At 46.4% G+C, this 20,898-nt stretch overlaps 1 protein-coding gene across 1 annotated transcript in view; it reads right to left on the minus strand.

The window, feature by feature from the left end:
* The window catches only part of gpr158a (G protein-coupled receptor 158a), a 512,094-nt gene that overhangs the window by 23,937 nt on the left and 467,259 nt on the right, over nucleotides 1–20,898 (minus strand). Inside the window, exon 9 of the mRNA XM_078200264.1 lies at nucleotides 2,846–2,951. Coding sequence (XP_078056390.1) covers nucleotides 2,846–2,951 — 106 coding nt within the window. The remainder of the gene's footprint in view (nucleotides 1–2,845; nucleotides 2,952–20,898) is intronic.

Here is a 20,898-nt window from a genome sequence, read left to right on the forward strand (position 1 = left end):
AGCTAGGGTGTAGAGAAAGATCAACTTAATGCAAGGTAAGTCCATTCAAAAGTCTGACAGTAGCAGGGAAGAAGCTGTTCTTGAGTCGGTTGGTACATGACCTCAGACTTTTGTATTTTTTTCCCGACGGAAGAAGGTGGAAGAGAGAATGTCCGGGGTGCGTGGGGTCCTTAATTATGCTGGCTGCTTTGCTGAGGCAGTGGGAAGTGTAGACAGAGTCAATGGATGGGAGGCTGGTTTGCATGATGGACTGGGCTACAGTGGTGGCCTCATGAGCCCATGAGGGAGGCACTAGCCTGTGGGTTAGTTTGGAAAAATTCGATTTCGTTCGGCATGCGGTGGCCCAAGCACTGAATTTGACTGGGTTCACTGCTCTCCTCCTGCGCTGCTTCACTCTGGGTTCACCGCTCTCCTCCTGCGCTGCTTCACTCTGGGTTCACTGCTCTCCTCCTGCGCTGCTTCACTCTGGGTTCACTGCTCTCCTCCTGCGCTGCTTCACTCTGGGTTCACCGCTCTCCTCCTGCGCTGCTTCACTCTGGGTTCACCGCTCTCCTTCTGCGCTGCTTCACTCTGGGTTCACCGCTCTCCTCCTGCGCTGCTTCACTCTGGGTTCACTGCTCTCCTCCTGCGCTGCTTCACTCTGGGTTCACCGCTCTCCTCCTGCGCTGCTTCACTCTGGGTTCACCGCTCTCCTTCTGCTGCTCCATTCTGGGCTCACCTCTCTCTTCACACCCTGCTTCATACCGAGTTCATCATTCTCCTCCCGCACTGCTCCAAGCAGCTTCTATCCCCTGCTGTTCTCGGTGACTCCTCAGAGTGAACTCTTACTCTTGCTCACTGTGTTTATATCGCCCACTGTCCTCAGCATGAATATATGCTTGAGGGTTATCATTACTGGATTAGTGCTGCATGACTGATTTCACAACCTTCCTTATCATAGTAGGTGCCTGCATTTCAGTTTGATTGACAGCTGCAAGTGGTTCTAGACTCTTTGAAGTGGGACTATGATTTCCAATATTTATTTTTATAAGGGTTTAAGCACTTGAATGAAACTATTGTTTCCATAAAGGAATATAAATGTAGTGAATAGGCAAAGGGTGGTGGATCGGAGGCATTGTTTTTCACTAAATTGGCATGGGGCTATAAAGGGCCATGGGGGTGGGAAGAGGGACATAGGTTGGCAGAGAGGTTATGGAGGTGGGTCCATGGCATGGGGGTGACATGGATGAAGCATGAGGAGTGTGTGTGGATGGGTGAGGCGGTGTGAGGGTTGAGGACTGTTTTACGTTTCATCGCTTTTTAAGAATTTTGGACAAAGTGCTGATGTACCGAAACAGGCCGCCTGTCCAATCCGCCTCCACAACTGACAGCTCCCACACTGTTTCCAGAGTCGCCAGCCATGATTGCTATTTTCACCCACCCCACCAACCCAAAGTTCCAGAGAACTTCCTCCTGGATTGGGTGTGCGGAACCAGGAATTGTCCCGACCCTGCGGCACGGTGGCACATGGTTAGCACTGTCGTCTCACAGCGCCAGGGACCCGAGTTCGATTCCCAGCCTTGGGTCATTATCTGTGTGGAGTTTGCACATTATCCCCGTGTCTGCATGGGTTTCCTCCTACAGTCAAAAGATGTGCGGGTTAGGTGCATTGGCCATGCTAAATTGCCCATTAGTGTCAGGGGGACCAGCTAGGGTAAATGCATGGGGTTATGGGGATAGGGCCTGGGTGGGATTGTGATCAGTGCAGACTCGATGGGCCTAATGGCCTCCTTCTGCATTGTAGGATTCTATAATGCTATGTCCTGGCCTGGGGGTGAAAATTTTGGCCCAAAACTGGAATGAACCAAGATGTCAGTGAAATGAATGGTTTGTGCCTTTTATCCTGGAAGCCAGTCGCATCAGCAATGATGAAGTTAATAAAGTTGAATTAATTTTCTGTTTTCAATAAACAACATAATAATCCTATTACAGGCACTAAATTGAGTTTCACAGTGGCACTAAACAACCAGATGAATCAGGATAAAACTGAAGATGAAACAGAAGGTTATTAGGCCTGATCTGCAGTGAAATGCTTCAGTTATCCAGTCTATCCACACCTTGGATATGTTAATGGATGTTTACTGAAAATGCACATCTAATTCTATCCCACTGCAAATTATTTCAGAAACACGTGAACCCTCAGTAATTTCCCTGGGTAGTTTTGGGAAATGTGCTTTACGACTCGGGTGGCACGGTGGCACAGTGGTTAGCATGGCTGCCTCACAGGCCAGGGACTCGGGTTCGATTCCGGCCTCGGGTGACTGTCTGTGTGGAGTTTGCACGTCCTGGCCTGGGTTTCGAAGCCAGGTCCCTGAAGTTTTGAGTCAGTGGTGCGAACCACTGTGTCAGCGTGCCACCCTGGGTGGCAGCACGTGGGTTTGCGGGAATACAACCTGGGTGGGATTGTTGTCAGTGCAGGTTTGATGGGCCGAATGTCCTCCTTCTGCACTGTAGGGATTCTATGATTCTATGAATTGCAAAGCACAGTATTCAAAGTATCGCTTTGAATTGTTTTATTTTGCTCTAACTGTAATTAGGCCACAAAGAACAATGTGAAAATTACAAAGCAGCAGTTCGGACATACACATATCTGCTGCTAATTTACATTTTGAATTGGTGTGCCAGTAGGATCTGCTATCTTATGTCTGAGTCAAGCAACCTGAAAGTATTAACTACTCTGATTCTGATCTGATTACCATGATGTGATTTATGAAGCAAGTTATCTGACATCGGTCTAAACCACATGATAATAAATATTGTATTTGAAAGGCGTTCGGTGGCAGAGACTGAGGAACGCTGACAGTACCTTAGGGATCAGAAGCAAGCCCAGAGTGACAGTCATGGTCAGATGGGTGTGAGCAAAGAACAGCATGAGCATCCAATCACTGTGAAGGCTTGAAGCCAGCGTAAACCTGTAAAGAGAAATATCATTTTAGAATTAAAAGTCTTTCAGATTGATAACTCTTACTCCAATCTAAAGAAGTTCATATATAATTTCATGTGTTGATTGCACAGCTCTGTAGCATATTGCTAAACCATTAGATATTGTCTTGTATGTTGGCAATTAATCATGGGTCAATGTCAAAAAGACTGTAAACAGGCTATTTAACAAGTCGACTCCTGTTGGAATGCTTATACATAGCTTTGTGTGCTCATCACTTTATTTTACAGGGTTTTTTTTTCCATATTAATGAATGGGCTGTGGCCTTACAAATATAGAATCACCACAGTGCAAAAGGAGGCCATTTGGACCATCGAGCCTACACCTACAACAATCCAACCCAGGCCCTCTCCTCGTAACCCCACATATTTACTCTATTAATCCCCCTGACACAGAATGGCAATTTAGCAGGGCCAATTAACGTAACCCGCACATCTTTGGACTGTGGGAGGAAACCGGAGCACCCGGAGGAAACCCACGCAGATGTGGGGAGAACGTGGAAACTCCACACAGACAGTGACCCCAGGCTGGAATTGAACCTCGGTCTCTGGTGCTGTGAGGCAGCAGTGCGAAGCACTGTGCCACCGTGTCACCCATGTCTGCCTATCTTTCCGACAAATGCATTTCCGCACCTGCCACAGCACTGAAATGGTGTCCTCTGTGACGGTCACTGCGTTGTGTTATTATCCCCTCCTTATCATGGGCTCAGCTTACACATGTACACTGATGATGCCCAGGCCTAATTCTCCAGCTCCTCTTTGAACACCTCCACTGCCTCTGTGTTGTCAAACGGCTTGTCCCAAGAATTGTGAGAAATGTTGGGAAGCTAGAAACCACCACATGTTCTGTAACCCTGAACACTCGTCTCATCGTCTGGCCACTTCTCCCTGAAACACTGCAGCATGTCAGTTATGAATAAGAATCGGACAAGGTGATGGGGAATCTATAATGGATCTACTCTAGCAGGTTGTTGACTAGGTAGTGAAGTTGGAAATCTACTCCTATTTTAAAAAGTTTATTTATTAGTGTCACAAGTAGGCTTACATTAACACTGCAATGAAGTAACGATGAAAATCCCCTAGTCGCCACACTCCAGTGCCTGTTTGGGTACACTGAGGGAGAATTTAGCACGGCCACTGCACCTAACCAGCGCGTCTTTTGGAGTGTGGGAGGAAACCGGAGCACCCGGAGGAAACCCACGCAGACATGGGGAGAATGTGCAAACTCCACACAGACAGAGACCCAAGCCAGGAATCGAACCTGGGTCCCTGACGCTGTGAGGCTGCAGTGCTAACCACTGTGCTGCCCTGTGTACTAAGTTGGTGTACTGAGTGGTGGTGGAGATATAGAGATGGGTATCATACAAAAGCTGATTACGTGGGGTTGGAGGTGATGGGTGCAGATGTTAAATCTGAAACATTGATTGGGTTTAGAAGCGGACGCTTGACTTAAAAGACAAAATTAGGAATTATTAGGAAGCTGGCAGCAACCCGAGAACTTTCACCTTTAACCTCAATTGGTTGCACATGGGATACCACCTGTTGCTCCCCCCACTGGCCCACCCAACTGGAGTGGCGGTTGCAGCTGTTTTAACTGCGTGGGCACAGGTTTCAGATGTTCTGTAGAACTCGTCAATAATCTCAGGACCTGATCTGAGAATGTACTTTTATTGCTTTGAAGATGATTTCCGCTACTTTGAAGTTAATGCACTGATTCACGCTTTGCCTCTAAATTAAAAGATGCTGGAAATCAGAAATGAAACACAAAATGCTGGATAAACTCAGCAGGTCTGGCAGCATCTGTGGAGAGAGAAACACAGTTAATGTTTCGAGTCCATTTAACAACTGTTAACTCTGTTCTCTCTCCACGAGTGCTGCCAGACCCGCTCAGTTTATCCAGCATTTTCTGTTTTTATTTCAGGCTTTCAGCATATAAATCAGCATGAGAGCTGCTTTACCTTGGATCTCATTTGAGGAATCAGATAAGCAGCATGAGCATCAGTCTTTTTCTTACCCGCTCGTGACTCCACAGGGGACAGAAGATGAACATAAATGTCTCACTAGCAGGAGCTCAGACTCCAGACACTGTGTCTACAGGGAGTGTTGAAGCTTCCGAAACATGATGCAGCAGTGTCAGCATCGTTCGCAGCCATTTGGAAGAAGCAGCACGGTGGCACAGTGGTTAGCACTGCTGTCTCAGAGCACTAGGGACCCCGGCTTCGATTCCAGCCTCGGGTCACTGTCTGTGTGGAATTTGCACATTCTCCCCGTGTCTGCATGGGTTTCCTCCGGGTGCTCTGGTTTCCTCCCACAAAGATGTGCGAGTTAGGTTGATTGGCCATGCTAAATTGACCTTGTGTCAGGGGATTAGCAGGGTAAATATGAGGGGTTACGGGAATAGGGCCTGGGTGGGATTGTGATTGGTGCAGACTCAATGGGCTGAATGGCCTCCTTCTGCGCTGTAGGGATTCTATGATTGTAAGCCTTCCTGTCAAGTGGACCAAGCGGCCATGCATTTCCAGCGACCTTCAAAGACACTATTGCCTTTACCTACTTCACCACTTCCTCCTTCCAGGGACCTGCTGGAGCAGTTTCACTGAGCTGCCATGGAGCTTTCAACTTGCGCCAATCAAACCTCCCTGAGATCTTCACATATTGAAGCAGAGTTAGCGACTGGCTCCTTGGACACAACGGTCACCCACTGAAGATGGGGTTGAGGAGTCCCACTAATGGACATTGCTGGCTTGGCCAGCATTTATTGCCCATCTCTAATTGCACTTTCTAAGCTGTGGGTGAGTCACCTTCTTGAACTGGTGCAGTCGCTGAGGTGTAGGCGCACCCACAGTGCTGTTAAGAAGGGGGCTCCAGGATTTTGAGCCGGCAACAATAACAAAATTATTCCTAATCAGGATGGTGAGTGACTTGGAGGGGAACCTGTAGGTGGTGGTGTTCCCAAGTGCAGCCTAGAGGTCACAGGTGTGGAAGGTGCTGTCGAAAGAGCCTTGGCAAGTTGCAGCAGTGCATCTGTAGATGGTACACACTGCTGCCACTGTCTGTTAGTGGTGGAGGGAGTGAATGTTTGAGTAAAGGGTGCCAATCAGGCCGGTTGCTTTATTCTGGATGGTGTCGAGCTTCTTGAGTGTTTTTGGAGCTGCACTCATCCAGGCAAGTGGAGAGTATTCCATCACACTCCTGACTTGTGCTTTGTAGATGATGGACAGGCTTTGAGGAGTCCACCTTGGTAGCAATAATAGGAAGACAGATTATTATTTGAGAATTGAGAAAGGTGGATACTCAACGAGACCTTGGAGTCCTTGTGCATCAGTCGCTGAAAGTAGGCGCGCAGGTACAGCAGGCAGTAAAGAAGGAAAATAGCATGTTGGCCTTTATAGAGAGTGGATTTGAATATAGGGATGGGGATATTTTGCTGCAATTGTATAGGTCGTTGGTGAGGCCACAGCTGGAGTATTGTGTGCAGCTTTGGTGTCCTTATCTGAGGAAGGGTGTCCTTGCTATAGAGGGAGTACAGCAAAGGTTTCCAGGCTGATTCTGGGGATGGCAGGTCTGTCACATGAGGAGAGACTAAGCTGGAATTTGGAAGAGTGAGAGGGGATCTCATAGAAACTTATACAATTCAAACAGGGTTAGACAAGATAGATTCAGAAAGAATGTCAGCAGTGGTGGGGGTGTCCAGGATTAGGGGGTCATAGTTTGGGGATAAGGGGTAAACCTTTTAGAACTGAGGTGAGGAGAAATCTTTTCACCCAGAGGGTGGTGAATGTGTGGAATTCACTACCACAGAACGTAGTTGAGGCCAAAACATTGTCTGATTTCAAGAACAAATTAGATATAGCTCTCGGGGCTCAAGGGATCAAGGGATATGGGGCAAGGGGGGAATCAGGATATTGAATTTGATGATGAGCCATGATCAAAATGAATGGCGGAGCAGGCTCGGATGGCCAAATGGCCTACTCCTGCTTCTAGTTTCTATGAATAAGGAGGTTAGTTAGTCACTATAGAATTCCCAGTCTCTGATCTACTCTTGTAGCCACAGTCCTTATGTGGCTAGTCCAGTTCAATTTCTGGTCAACGGTAACTCCAGGATGTTGATAGTGGGGGATTCATAAATGGTAATGCCATTTAATGTCAAGAACAGATTCTCTCTTGTTGGAGATGGTCATTGTCTGGTATTTGTGTGGCATGAATGTTGCTTGTGTTAGGACAAGAAGAGATCAGTTCAAATAGCACAGACTTTCCTCTTGACACATGTCCGTAAACAGAAGGTGTTTTTTTAAAAAGAGAATGTGTGACATTCTCGGAACTGATAATCATTATGTTCTGGGGCCTGCTGGGGGTAACTCCCAGACAGAGGAATCAGCCATTTTAATTGTCTTCTTTTAGCATGAAAATCCAATCTAAAAATAGGAAACAGCATTTCTTTTAACTTTAGTGCCGAATTTCTGTTTCATGTCAAAGGAAGCTGGTAGATGAGAGGCTACTTAATGACTTCCCTGGGCTCCTCTGCATAGTGGGACAGTCTGTATTTCCCAGGATTGTAAGAGGTCTAACAACACCAGGTTAAAGTCCAACAGGTTTATTTGGTCGCAAAAGCCACTCGCTTTCGGAACAGGCTGTTCCTTCATCAGGTGGGTGGGAGTTCTGAGCACAAACAGGGCACAAAGACACAAACTCAATTTACATGAATAATGATTAGAATGTGAGTCTTTACAGCTGATCAATTCTTAAAGGTACAGACAATGTGAATGGAGGGAGCATTAAGCACAGGTTAAAGAGATGTGTATTGTCTCCAGACAGGACAGCTCGTGAGATTTTGCACATCCAGGCAAGTTGTGGGGGTTACAGATAGTGTGACATGAACCCAATATCCCGGTTGAGGCTGTCCTCATGTGTGCGGAACCTGGCTATCCATCTCTGCTCAGTGACTCTGCGCTGTCGTGTGTCGTGAAGGCTGCCTTGGAGAACGCTTACCCGGAGATCAGAGGCTGAATGCCCATGACCGCTGAAGTGCTCCCCAACAGGAAGAGAACAGTCTTGCCTGGTGATTGTCGAGCGGTGTTCATTCATCCGTTGTCGTAGCATCTGCATGGTTTCCCCAATGTACCATGCCTCGGGACATCCTTTCCTGCAGCGTATCAGGTAGACAACGTTGGCCGAGTTGCAAGAGTATGTACCTGGTGGATGGTGTTCTCGTGTGAGATGATGGCATCCGTGTCGATGATCCGGCACATCTTGCGGAGGTTGCTGTGGCAGGGTTGTGTGGTGCCATGGTCACTGTTCTCCTGAAGGCTGGGTAGTTTGCTGCGGACAATGGTCTGTTGAGGTTGTGCGGTTGTTTGAAGGCAAGAAGTGGGGGTGTGGGGATGGCCTTAGCGAGATGTTCCTCTTCATCAATGACATGTTGAAGGCTCCAGAGGAGATGTCGTAGCTTCTCCGCTCCGGGAAAGTACTGGACGACGAAGGGTACTCTGTCCACCGTGTCCCGTGTTTGTCTTCTGAGGAGGTCGGTGCGGTTTTTCGCTGTGGCGCGTCGGAACTGTCAATCGATGAGTCGAGCGCCATATCCTGTTCTTATGAGGGCATCTTTCAGCGTCTGGAGGTGTCTGTTGCGATCCTCCTCATCCGAGCAGATCCTGTGTATATGGAGGGCTTGTCCGTAGGGGATGGCTTCTTTAACGTGTTTCGGGTGGAAGCTGGAGAAGTGGAGCATCGTGAGGTTATCCGTGGGCTTGCGGTACAGTGAGGTGCTGAGGTGACTGTCCTTAATGGAGATGCGTGTGTCCAAGAATGCAAGCGATTCCGGAGAGTAGTCCATGGTGAGTCTGATGGTGGGATGGAACTTGTTGATGTCATCATATAGTTGTTTCAGTGATTGTTCACCATGTCACTGAGTCGCTGAGCAGAGACTGATAGCCAGGTTCCGCACACATGAGGACGGCCTCAACCGGGATATTGGGTTCATGTCACACTATCTGTAACCCCCACAACTTGCCTGGATGTGCAAAATCTCATGAGCTGTCCTGTCTGGAGACAATACACATCTCTTTAACCTGTGCTTAATGCTCCCTCCACTCACATTGTCTGTACCTTTAAGAATTGATTAGCTGTAAAGACTCACATTCCAATCATTATTCATGTAAATGGAGTTTGTGTCTTTGTGCCCTGTTTGTGATCAGAACTCCCACCCACCTGATGAAGGAACAGCCTGTTCCGAAAGCTGGTGGCTTTTGCTACCAAATAAACCTGTTGGGCTTTAACCTGGTGTTGTCAGACTTCTTACTGTGTTTACCCCAGTCCAACGCCGGCATTTCCACATCATTTCCCAGCATTGGCCAGGATTTCCACTGGCACTGCACGAGCTGCTGGCCATCCAGTTGGCTGGCAGATCTCTAAGGTGGGATTTCCTCCAGAGTTAAAGGTGCAAATCTTGCCTTAAAGCAAATAACACTGCTTTAATGATTTTCTAGCCAGAGTAGGCGGGTCCGCAGCCTCTCGTAAAATCCAGCCTTTTGTTTTTTTTAATTCATTCGTGGGACATAGACGTCGCTGGCTGGTCAGAATTTATTGCCCATCCCTAGTTGTCCTTGTTCAGAGGGCGGTTGAGATTCAACCACATTGCTGTGGCTCTGGAGTCTCATGTAGGCCAGACCAGGTAAAGACGGCAGATTTCCTTCCCTCAAGGACATTAGTGAGCCAGATAGGTTTTCCTGATAATTGACAATTATTTCATGGTCATCAGTCGATTCTTAATTCCAGATATGTTTTGCTGAAGTCAAATTTCACCACCTGCCATGGCGGGATTCGGACCCCGGTCCCAGAACATGAGTTGAGTTTCTCGCGATAATATAATGAAACCATCACCTCAGGGCATCAAAAAGCATTGCAACCGATTAGCAACCTTTAGTGTGGTTGACGACACACAGGGCTAGGAAATGAGGAGGCCAGATTGGAGTCAAGGGAAACACAGGGTGCAGGCTTAAGTCCGCAGGGAAATGGCAGAACTGCCGCCATTTCACTTTCTGTTTGTAGCTGCTGAATTGGAGGTGGCGCTGCAAGAGATGGTTGCGTGCCTCTCTTTACTGCCATCAAACCACGGCTGACCATCCTGTCACTGGCTGTGCTGGCCTTATGCTGCATCATAGCTGTAGGTGCTCTTGTGGCAGATGGAGTGGTTCTGCATCTGTCTCTTTGCTGACCCAGAAGACAACTCCCCGCAGTCACTGTCAGGTAAGCGTGCCAGGGCTGGCGGATATGGTTGGTGTCACCTTGTGATTGTGGCCGATCTGAGTGATAGTTATCCCTTCTTTTGTGCAATGCCCCTAAAATGTCTCTGGCATACTCTGACTGAACTTCCCTCACACGGCAGTCTGAACACTTCAAACAATGGGGAGGGAGAGGGGACATTTTGCAGCAACAAGCAAGAGGAAGGAGTAGAAAAAGGAGAAAGTGAAAAGAGAAGGAATAAAAATGAACCATCAAGCAGAGTGAGAAAAAATAAATGAAGTAGAGGGAGAGGTAAAGAGGAACATGTATAAAGAGGGTGGTGTCGGGTGATCCTGATGGGCCAGGAGAAATACAATAGGGGATTCACTAGTTATTATAAAGACTATGACTACACTTGTTACATGGGGATGGAGTATAATTTGGTTCATCCAGCAGAAGAATAGCTGGTATTTTAAGTGATAATAGTTTATCTTACATTTTTCATTGTTATTACTATCAAACATTTACATTATCACTACCCCCATCTCCCCAAATCAGTTCATTCAATTCAAAGGTTCAGGGGGGGTGATTCTCCAGGGGCCGGGAGACTTAAGCAGAGGCTGTTTGGGGGGCTTCCCACTGGGCACCACTGCCTCCGCACCTCTCCAGCTTCCGGATTTCCACGCTGCTGGTGCGGAGCTGAACAAATTATGTAAATGGGGATTTCCATCTCACTAGCGGGCCCAGGAGCATCCAAAGGGAACTAACACAGACACGGGGAGAACATGAATTCTGCACAGACAGTGACCCAAGCTGGGAGTCGAACTTGGTCCCTGGCACTTTGAGGCAGCAGTGCTAACCACTGTGCCACCATGCCATCCCCTATCTGCGATGCGGGCACATTCTTCATCGTGCATTTGTTCCTGGAGGGTCTGTTGGAGTTTACTTGTGGTCACTGGCAGGTGTCTCCTTGTCAATTGGGAGCATCAGTTATTCAATGAGATTGATATCCGGTTATGTCGGAAGGCTGACTGTGGCCTGGAAAATGTGACTTCCACTGTTTGGTTTTTACCGTGGGCATCTACCAACTTGTAAGTGAGCTTCATGAGGTGCAGGCAAAACCTGTGGTTTTGAGGAGGCATCTTATCTAGCTCCTTCCCATCCGATAAGGAGACCAATAGCTTATGGTCCGTTTTGATTGTAACCTTGAAGTCGATGATGTATCCTGAAAACTTTGTGCATGCCCATGTGCCTGCCAGGGCTTCCTTTGCTATGATGGTGTACCTCATCTCTGTGTCCAACAGCCTTCTGGCTGCATAGTACACAGGTTGGCGACTTCCATCCAATTGTTCCTGGAATAGGACTGCTTCCAGACCTGTGGATGAAGCATCTGCATCCAAAGTGCTGGACAGAGATGGTTCAGAGTAGGCCAGAATACCCATGGAGAGCAGATTCAGATTGCTCTAAGTGGCTGCCCCAGTACCATGCTTGATCTTTCTTAAGTAGATGCCTCAAGGTTCTGTGATCTGCGCCAAATCCCAAAGTAAGGATTGGCTTTGAGTGAAGGGCTTTTTCAAACTGCACTTCTGACTCTGAATTATCTATGGGTTTCTCAGGACTTGCTATAGCCTGGCGTTTAATCAGATTTAGCTCACCCCTGCTACATCTCCGGAATTTGAAGCTGGCCTTCCAAAGGAAATTTCAATGGAGTCTCCAGCTTCAATAAGATATTTTAAACTTCTGCCTTCAGTTTCCATGGCTTTCTTTGGAGCTTTATCCTGCTAGATGTTCCTCTGCACCTCTGCTTCTAGATCTGCTTTTCAGGTCAGACTGCTCAGTCTCCCAGCATTTTCTGCAAGGTTTTTCCACTATTGGATTGCATTTTTTGGGGGACAGAAGGAGCAAGAGTTGAGTTGACTAGGCCTGTACTCACTGCAGTCTAGAAGAATGAGAGCAGATCTCGTTGAAATGTATAAAGTTCTGACAGGACTGGACAGACTGGATGCAGGGATGATGTTCTTCCTGGCTGGGGGGGGGGTCTAAAACAAGAGGGTCCCTGTCTCAGGTTACAGGGGTATGCTATTTAGGATTCAGATGAGGAGAAATTTCTTCACGCAGAGGGTAATGAAACTGAAGATTGTGGAGGCCAAATCATTGAATATATTTAAGAAGGAAATAGAACCATTTCTAGGCACTAAAGGGTACATACAGGGTGATGTTAGTGTACCCTTAAGAAAGGTTTTTTTTAAAATCATGATTTCTGCAGCTCTCACAACTTCAATGATGTCATTATATTGCCAGCTTGATGGGAAATGTCCTTTTATTGCTACTTAAGTGGCTTAAATGGGGTTGTTTGTGTTTACTCTGGGATTAGTTTTACGATCTGCATTGTTTGGAAGATAGTCATGAGTTTTTGGACAGGTTTTTTTTCAGTGAGTTTAAGGTTTCATTTTGTGTTTGGCTGCAGTTATAGTTTAGTTTTAGAAGTGACAGCAACCAAAAAATAAGTGTTTTCCCTCTCTCCCTGTTGTTTTGAAAATTCTGCTGGTTATCTGAAAGAAAGGTCATACCTTCCTGCAGTAAAGATTCTGCATTTGGTAGCTTGGCCAAAGAGTCCCTCCCTGGGGTCCTGAGAAGCTATTTTGTCTTCAGCTTGTTCTGAATGAATCTAGAGGACAGCAGACTTCAACCAAAGGATTCAATTTCCAGTATCACATGAGCTTTAGTCTTTGCTGTGTTGAACTTGTTTAAAGGGTATTGTCTATGAAAAGGGTTTTGTTTTGAATGGAACACATTAGATATCTTTGTTAAGGGTTATACATTATAGTGGTTGTTTTGTTTCTTGTTTGTAATTGATAAAAGTTTTTGCTAATCTTCTTACTATACATGTTAACTATATTCTTAAATAAACTTTATTTGATAAAAGTTCCCTAGTGAGTCATTTGAATCATACCTGAAATGAAACTATACTGTGTGCAGTTCTGGTCACCCTATTATAGAAAGGCTATTATTAAACTAGAAAGAGTGCAGAAAAGATTTACTACCGGGACTTGATGGTTTGAGTTATAAGGAGAGGCTGGATAGACTGGGACTTTTTTCCCTGGAGCGTAGGAGGCTTAGGGTTGATCTTATAGAGGTCTATACAATAATGAGGGGTATAGATCAGCAAGATAGTCAACATTTTTTCCCAAAGGTAGAGGAGTCTAAAACAAGATAGCATTTGTTTAAGGTGAGAGGGGAGAAATACAAAAGGGTCGAGAGGGACAATTTTTCCCCTCAGAGTGTGGTGAGTATCTGGAATGAGCTACCAGAGGCAGTAGTAGAGGAGGTTACAATTTTGTCTTTTAAAAAGCATTTAGGCAGTTACATGGATAAGATGGGTAAGGAGCGACATGGGCCAAACGCGGGCAATTGGGACTAGCTTAGTGGTAAAAAGTGGACGGCATGGACAAGTTGGGCCATAAGGCCTGTCTCCATGCTGTAAACCTCTATGATACTATGACAATGACTCTGTTAAACATATCATGCTTATCCTTGCCAAATTCAACATATAAAACTTTGGAGTTTCTCCACTGAACCATAACAACAGGGAGAACGTGAGAGTATGGTGTTGAGATAGAGGATCAGCCATGATCATACTGAATGGTGAATCAGGCTCCAAGAAGCTAAATGGTCCACTCCTATTTTCTGTTTCTTTGCCAGGCTCCACAAAAAGAAATGTTGCCATCAAAAACTCTCCCCCACCACACCCTAATACGTCCACTTTGCTTACTAGACCTATTTTGTTGCCAGATAGGCCACCCAAAATTGTGCTGGCTTGGTTTTCATGTCAGCCTTTTGAGCCTTTTATTTCTTTGATTTCTCTCATTAAGTTAATGTGAAGTCAGAGTAAGAGGGAAAATGATAAAGTTTAAATCAGGATTACTGTATATGTACATTAATGCACAGGGTATGGTCAATAAGATCTGTGAATTGCACATTGTGGCTATAACAGAGATCTGGCTTAAACAAGGACTGGGTGCTAAATATTCCTGGATACATGGTCGATAGGAAAGGAAGAAAAGGAGAAGGGTGGCTGTATTGATAAAGGAATACATTGCAATTTTTCAAAAGAGGATGGCCATAGCTAAGGAACAAAGAAGGTGCATTTACATTGTTCAGTCTATAGACCACCGACTCGTGAGAAGAATGTAGAGGCTGGAAATTACAGAAAGGTGCAATCATTATAGACTAATTATATTGAGGAAAATTAATAATCTGAAAATAGACTGGGATAATGTTATATATTTAAGTGGGTGCATGATTGCTTTATGAGCCAGTCACATGATTTGATTGTGATGTCATTCAGGTGTTTAACAGGCTGCTGTTTAGTTTCAATTTCTATTCTCTGCAGAGAACATCTCTTCCAATAAACCTGTTGTGTGCTACTTTGAATCTACGTGTGCAAACCACATCTTTTCCTTTTCATTTAAAACCCACAGCCCCGAACATAGTTAGGACATTACAGACAGGAACAGTGTAAAGGGCAAAGAAGGGCAAGATTTCCAAGAGTGTGTTCAAGAAAATTTTCTACAGGAGTAGGTTTCTAGTCTAACAAGAAAAGAACACTGCTTGACTTAAGTCTTAGGAATGAGGTGGGTCAAGTATCAGTGGCAGAACATTTAAGGGACAGTGATCATTGTGTCATAAGGTTCAGGCTGACTATGGAAAAGGACAAAATTACTCCATAGAGTCATAGAGGTTTACAGCATGGAAACAGACCCTTCGGCCCAACTTGTCCATGCCGCCCTTTTTTTGTTTAAAATCCGTAAACTAATCCCAATTGCCCGCATTTGGCCCATATCCCTCTATACCCATCTTACCCATGTAACTATCTAAATGCTTCTTGAAAGACAAAATTGTACCCGCTTCTACTGCTACCTCTGGCAGCTTGTTCCAGACACTCACCACCCTTTGTGTGAAAAAATTGCCCCCTGGACATTTTTGTATCTCAGCTTAAACCTATGCCCTCTAGTTTTAGACTCCCCTACCTTTAAGAGAACAAAGAACAGTACAGCACAGGAAACAGGCCCTTCGGCCCTCCAAGCCTGTGCCGCTCCTTGGTCCAACTAGACCAATCGTTTGTATCCCTCCATTCCCAGGCTGCTCATGTGACTATCCAGGTAAGTCTTAAACGATGTCAGCGTGCCTGCCTCCACCACCCTACTTGGCAGCGCATTCCAGGCCCCCACCACCCTCTGTGTAAAAAACGTCCCTCTGATATCCGAGTTATACTTCGCCCCTCTCACCTTGAGCCCGTGACCCCTCGTGATCGTCACCTCCGACCTGGGAAAAAGCTTCCCACTGTTCACCCTATCTATACCCTTCATAATCTTGTACACCTCTATTAGATCTCCCCTCATTCTCCGTCTTTCCAAGGAGAACAACCCCAGTCTACCCAATCTCTCCTCATAGCTAAGACCCTCCATACCAGGCAACATCCTGGTAAACCTTCTCTGCACTCTCTCTAACGCCTCCACGTCCTTCTGGTAGTGCGGCGACCAGAACTGGACGCAGTACTCCAAATGTGGCCTAACCAGCGTTCTATACAGCTGCATCATCAGACTCCATTTTGGGAAAAGATATTGACTATCTAGCTGATCTGTGCCCCTCATTATTTTATAGACCTCTATAAGATCACCCCTCAGCCTCCTACGCTCCAGAGAAAGAAGTCCCAGTCTGTCCAGCCTCTCCTTATAACTCAATCCATCAAATCCCGGTAGCATCCTAGTAAATCTTTCCTGCACTCTTCCTAGTTTAATAATATCCTTTCTATAATAGGGTGACCAGAATTGCACACAGTATTCCAAGTGTGGCCTTACCAATGTCTTGTACAACTTCAACAAGACATTCCAACTCCTGTATCCAGAGTAAGAATAATTAACTGGAGGAAAATCAACTTCAATGTGGTAAGAACAAATTGAGTCAAAGCCAGAAAAATGATAGCTGAACAATGGGCTACCTGCAAAGAAGAGATAATTTGGATACAGTAAAGGTATATGCCCTCGAAAGGGAAATTCAAATGAAAAGCAAAGAGGGAGTATGAAACAAGATTGGCAGCTAGTATGAAAGATAATCTCAAAATATTTTATAGGCATATAATTAATAAAAGGATGGTAAGAGGAGGAGTAGTGCTGATTAGGGATCAAATAAGAAGATTTATACATGGAGGCAGAGGGTATAGTTGAGGTATTAAATTAATTCTTTGTATGTGTCTTTGCCATGAAGAAGCTGCTACCCATGAAAGAGGAGTATTTCTGACAGTATCAGGGTTTAAAATTGATAAAGAGGTTGGCTGTCTGCACTTAAATTTGAAAAGGCACCAGGACCCGAATGAGATGCATCCAAGGATAAAGGTGAGTAAGAGTGAAAATTGCACAAGAACTGACCATAATTTTTTAATCTTCCTTGGGCTCAAGGGTGGTGACTGGCGAATTGCAAATCATAGAAACCCTACAGTACAGAAAGAGGCCATTCGGCCCATCGAGTCTGCACTGACCACAATCCCACCCAGGCCCTACCCCCATATATTTTACCCGCTAATCCCTCTAATCTACACATCCCAGGACACTAAGGGGCAATTTTAGCTTGGCCAATCTACCTAACCCGCACATCTTTGGACTGTGGGAGGAAACCCGAGCACCCGGAGGAAACCCACGCAGACAAAGAACAAAGAACAAAGAACAATACAGCACAGGAACAGGCCCTTCGGCCCTCCAAGCCCGCGCCGCTCCCCGGTCCAGGATTGAATCCTGAATCCAGGATCCCCGCCCAATTTTCCAGCCTATCTACATACCAATATCCTATCCACCGAGCTGTCCCTCACAGCTACGATGCTTTGTTCATTACAACCTATTAACTTACCCCCACCCCCCCATTCCAGACCATGTGATCTCCAGGGAGAGGCGAAAACCCAGAGTGAAAAACCCCAGGGCCAATATGGGGAAAAAAAATCTGGGAAATTCCTCTCCGACCCCCTGAGGCGATCGAAACGAGTCCAGGAGATCACAATGGCCCAGATCGGAAAATGCTTCCCAACCCTAGTCATTTCCACTTCCACGAACACCATCTGAATTCCCTGCCCCCGAGACAGGTTCCCAACTATCCGCAGTCTCACTCTGTACTGGCACCAGCAAGATGATCGTAGAATGAAGCCTTGAAACGAGAAACCAGGAACAATTAGCCCGCGCCGCTCCCTGGTCCAAACTAGACCACTCTTTTGTATCCCTCCATTCCCACTCCGTTCATATAGCTGTCTAGATAAGTCTTAAACGTTCCCAGTGTGTCCGCCTCCACCACCTTGCCCGGCAACACATTCCAGGCCCCCACGACCCTCTGTGTGAAATATGTCCTTCTGATATCTGTGTTAAACCTCCCCCCCTTCACCTTGAACCTATGACCCCTCGTGAACGTCACCACCGACCCGGGGAAAAGCTTCCCACCGTTCACCCTATCTATGCCTTTCATAATTTTATACACCTCTATTAAGTCTCCCCTCATCCTCCGTCTTTCCAAGGAGAACAACCCCAATTTCCCCAATCTCTCCTCATAACCAAGCCCCTCCATACCAGGCAACATCCTGGTAAACCTCCTCTGTACTCTCTCCAAAGCCTCCACGTCCTTCTGGTAGTGTGGCGACCAGAACTGGACGCAGTATTCCAAATGCGGCCGAACCAACGTTCTATACATCTGCAACATCAGACCCCAACTTTTATACTCTATGCCCCGTCCTATAAAGGCAAGCATGCCATATGCCTTCTTCACCACCTTCTCCACCTGTGACGTCACCTTCAAAGATCTGTGGACTTGCACACCCAGGTCCCTCTGCGTCTCTACACCCTTTATGGTTCTTCCATTTATCGTGTAGCTCCTCCCTACATTATTCCCACCAAAATGCATCACTTCGCATTTATCAGGATTGAACTCCATCTGCCATTTCCTTGCCCAAATTTCCAGCCTATCTATATCCTTCTGTAGCCTCTGACAATGTTCCTCACTATCTGCAAGTCCTGCCAGTTTTGTGTCGTCCGCAAACTTACTGATCACCCCAGTTACTCCTTCTTCCAGATCATTTATATAAATCACAAACAGCAGAGGTCCCAATACAGAGCCCTGCGGTACACCACTAGTCACAGGCCTCCAGCCGGAAAAAGACCCTTCCACTTCCACCCTCTGTCTTCTATGACCAAGCCAGTTCTCCACCCATCTAGCCACCTCCCCCTTTATCCCATGGGATCCAACCTTTTTCACTAGCCTACCATGAGGGACTTTGTCAAATGCTTTACTAAAGTCCATATAGACAACATCCACGGCCCTTCCTTCGTCAACCATTTTGGTCACTTCTTCAAAAAACACCACCAGGTTCGTGAGGCATGACCTCCCTCTCACAAAACCATGTTGACTATCGTTAATGAGTTTATTCCTTTCTATATGCGCATACATCCTATCTTTAAGAATCTTCTCCAACAACTTCCCCACCACGGACGTCAAGCTCACCGGCCTATAATTACCCGGGTTATCCTTCCTACCCTTCTTAAATAACGGGACCACATTGGCTATCCTCCAATCCTCTGGGACCTCACCTGTGTCCAGTGACGAGACAAAGATTTGCGTCAGAGGCCCAACTATTTCACCTCTCGTCTCCCTGAGCAGCCTTGGATAGATTCCATCAGGCCCTGGGGATTTGTCAGTCTTTATATTCTCTAACAAACCTAACACTTCCTCCTTTGTAATGGAGATTTTCTCCAACGGTTCAACACTCCCCTCCGAGACACTCCCAGTCAACACATCCCTCTCCTTAGTGAATACCGACGCAAAGTATTCATTTAGGATCTCCCCTACCTCTTTGGGCTCCAAGCATAAGTCCCCACTTTTGTCCCTGAGAGGTCCGATTTTTTCCCTTACAACCCTTTTGTTCCTAACGTATGAATAAAATGCCTTGGGATTCTCCTTAATCCTGTCTGCCAAGAACATTTCGTGACCCCTTTTTGCTCTTCTAATTCCCCGTTTGAGTATTTTCCTACTTTCATTATACTCCTCCAGAGCTCCCTCCGTTTTTAGCTGCTTGGACCTAACATACGCCTCTCTTTTCCTTTTGACCAGTCCCTCAATTTCCCTGGTTATCCACGGTTCTCTAATCCTACCCTTCCTATCCTTCTTTTTTACAGGCACATGCTTGTCCTGTAGCCCTAACAACCGTTCCTTAAAAGACTGCCACATACCAGATGTGGATTTACCCTCAAACAGCCTCTCCCAATCAAGAGCTGCCAATTTCTGCCTGATCCCAATAAAGTTAGCCTTCCCCCAATCCAACACCTTACCCTTGGGACACCACTCATCCTTTTCCATCACTATCCTAAAGCTAACAGAATTGTGGTCACTATTTGCCACATGTTCCCCGACCAAAACTTTGAAGACCTGACCGGGCTCATTCCCCAGCACCAGGTCCAGTATAGCCCCCTCTCTAGTTGGGCTGTCCACATATTGTTCCAACGAACCCTCCTGTACACATTTTACAAATGCCTCACCATCCAGAGTCCCTGCCCTCAGCGATTTCCAGTCTATACCAGGGAAATTGAAGTCTCCCACTACAACAACCCTATATTTCCTGCACCTATCCAGTATCTCCTGACATATCCATTCTTCCACTTCCCTTGGGCTGTTGGGGGGCCTGTAGTACACCCCCAACATAGTGACTGCGCCTTTCCTGTTTCTAAGCTCCACCCAGAGTGACTCGCTACACGACTCCTCCGAATTGTCCTCCCTCTGCACCGCTGTAATATGCTCTCCAACCAATACCGCTACTCCCCCACCTCTTTTGGCCCCTCCTCTGTCTCGCCTAAAACACTTGTACCCTGGAATATTCAGCTGCCAGTCCTGTCCCTCTTTCAACCAAGTCTCCGTCACCGCAACCACATCCAAATTCCTCGTGCGCATTAAGGCCCCAAGTTCGTCTGTTTTACCTGCTACGCTCCTTGCATTGAAGTATAAGCACTCCAGACCCCCAGGCTCAGTGAGGTCGTCCTCCCCCAGAGTGCTCTTCTTCTTTGCCAGCCTTGTCCCAGCCCCAAGCTCGTCCCCAGCCACCACACTTATAGACCTAATAGTTTGATCCCCACCCCCCTGCCATACTAGTTTAAACCCCCCCGAACTGCATTAGCAAAGCTCCCAGCCAGGATATTTGTGGACACGAGGAGAATGTGCAAACTCCACACAGATAGTGACCCAAGCCGGGAATCGAACCCAGGTTCCTGGAGCTGTGAAGCAGTCGTGCTAACCACTGTGCTACCGTTCCGCCCTGTTATACCCATGATCAGAAAATGGTGTATCGGTAATCCAAACATTTACAAGCCAGTCAGTTTGATTTGGGTGGTGGGGAAACATTTGGAAATAATAATTCTGGGAAAAATGAAGAAATCACATGGAGAAATGTGGGTTAATTAAGGAATGCCAGCTTGGGTTTCTTAAGGGAAAATCATGTTTAGCTAACTTGCTGGAGTTTTTTGAAGAGATAACAGGGAGTTGACAGGAACAAAGCTGTTGATGTGGTGTACATGGACATAAGGCATTTGGTACAGTGCCATGCAACAGACTTGTGAGCAAGGTTGTAGCTCACAGAATAGAAAGGACAAATTGCAACATGGATGTGAAATTGGCCGA

This window comes from Mustelus asterias, chromosome 2 (genome assembly GCF_964213995.1).
Source record: "Mustelus asterias chromosome 2, sMusAst1.hap1.1, whole genome shotgun sequence".
Classification (NCBI taxonomy): Eukaryota; Metazoa; Chordata; class Chondrichthyes; order Carcharhiniformes; family Triakidae; genus Mustelus; species Mustelus asterias.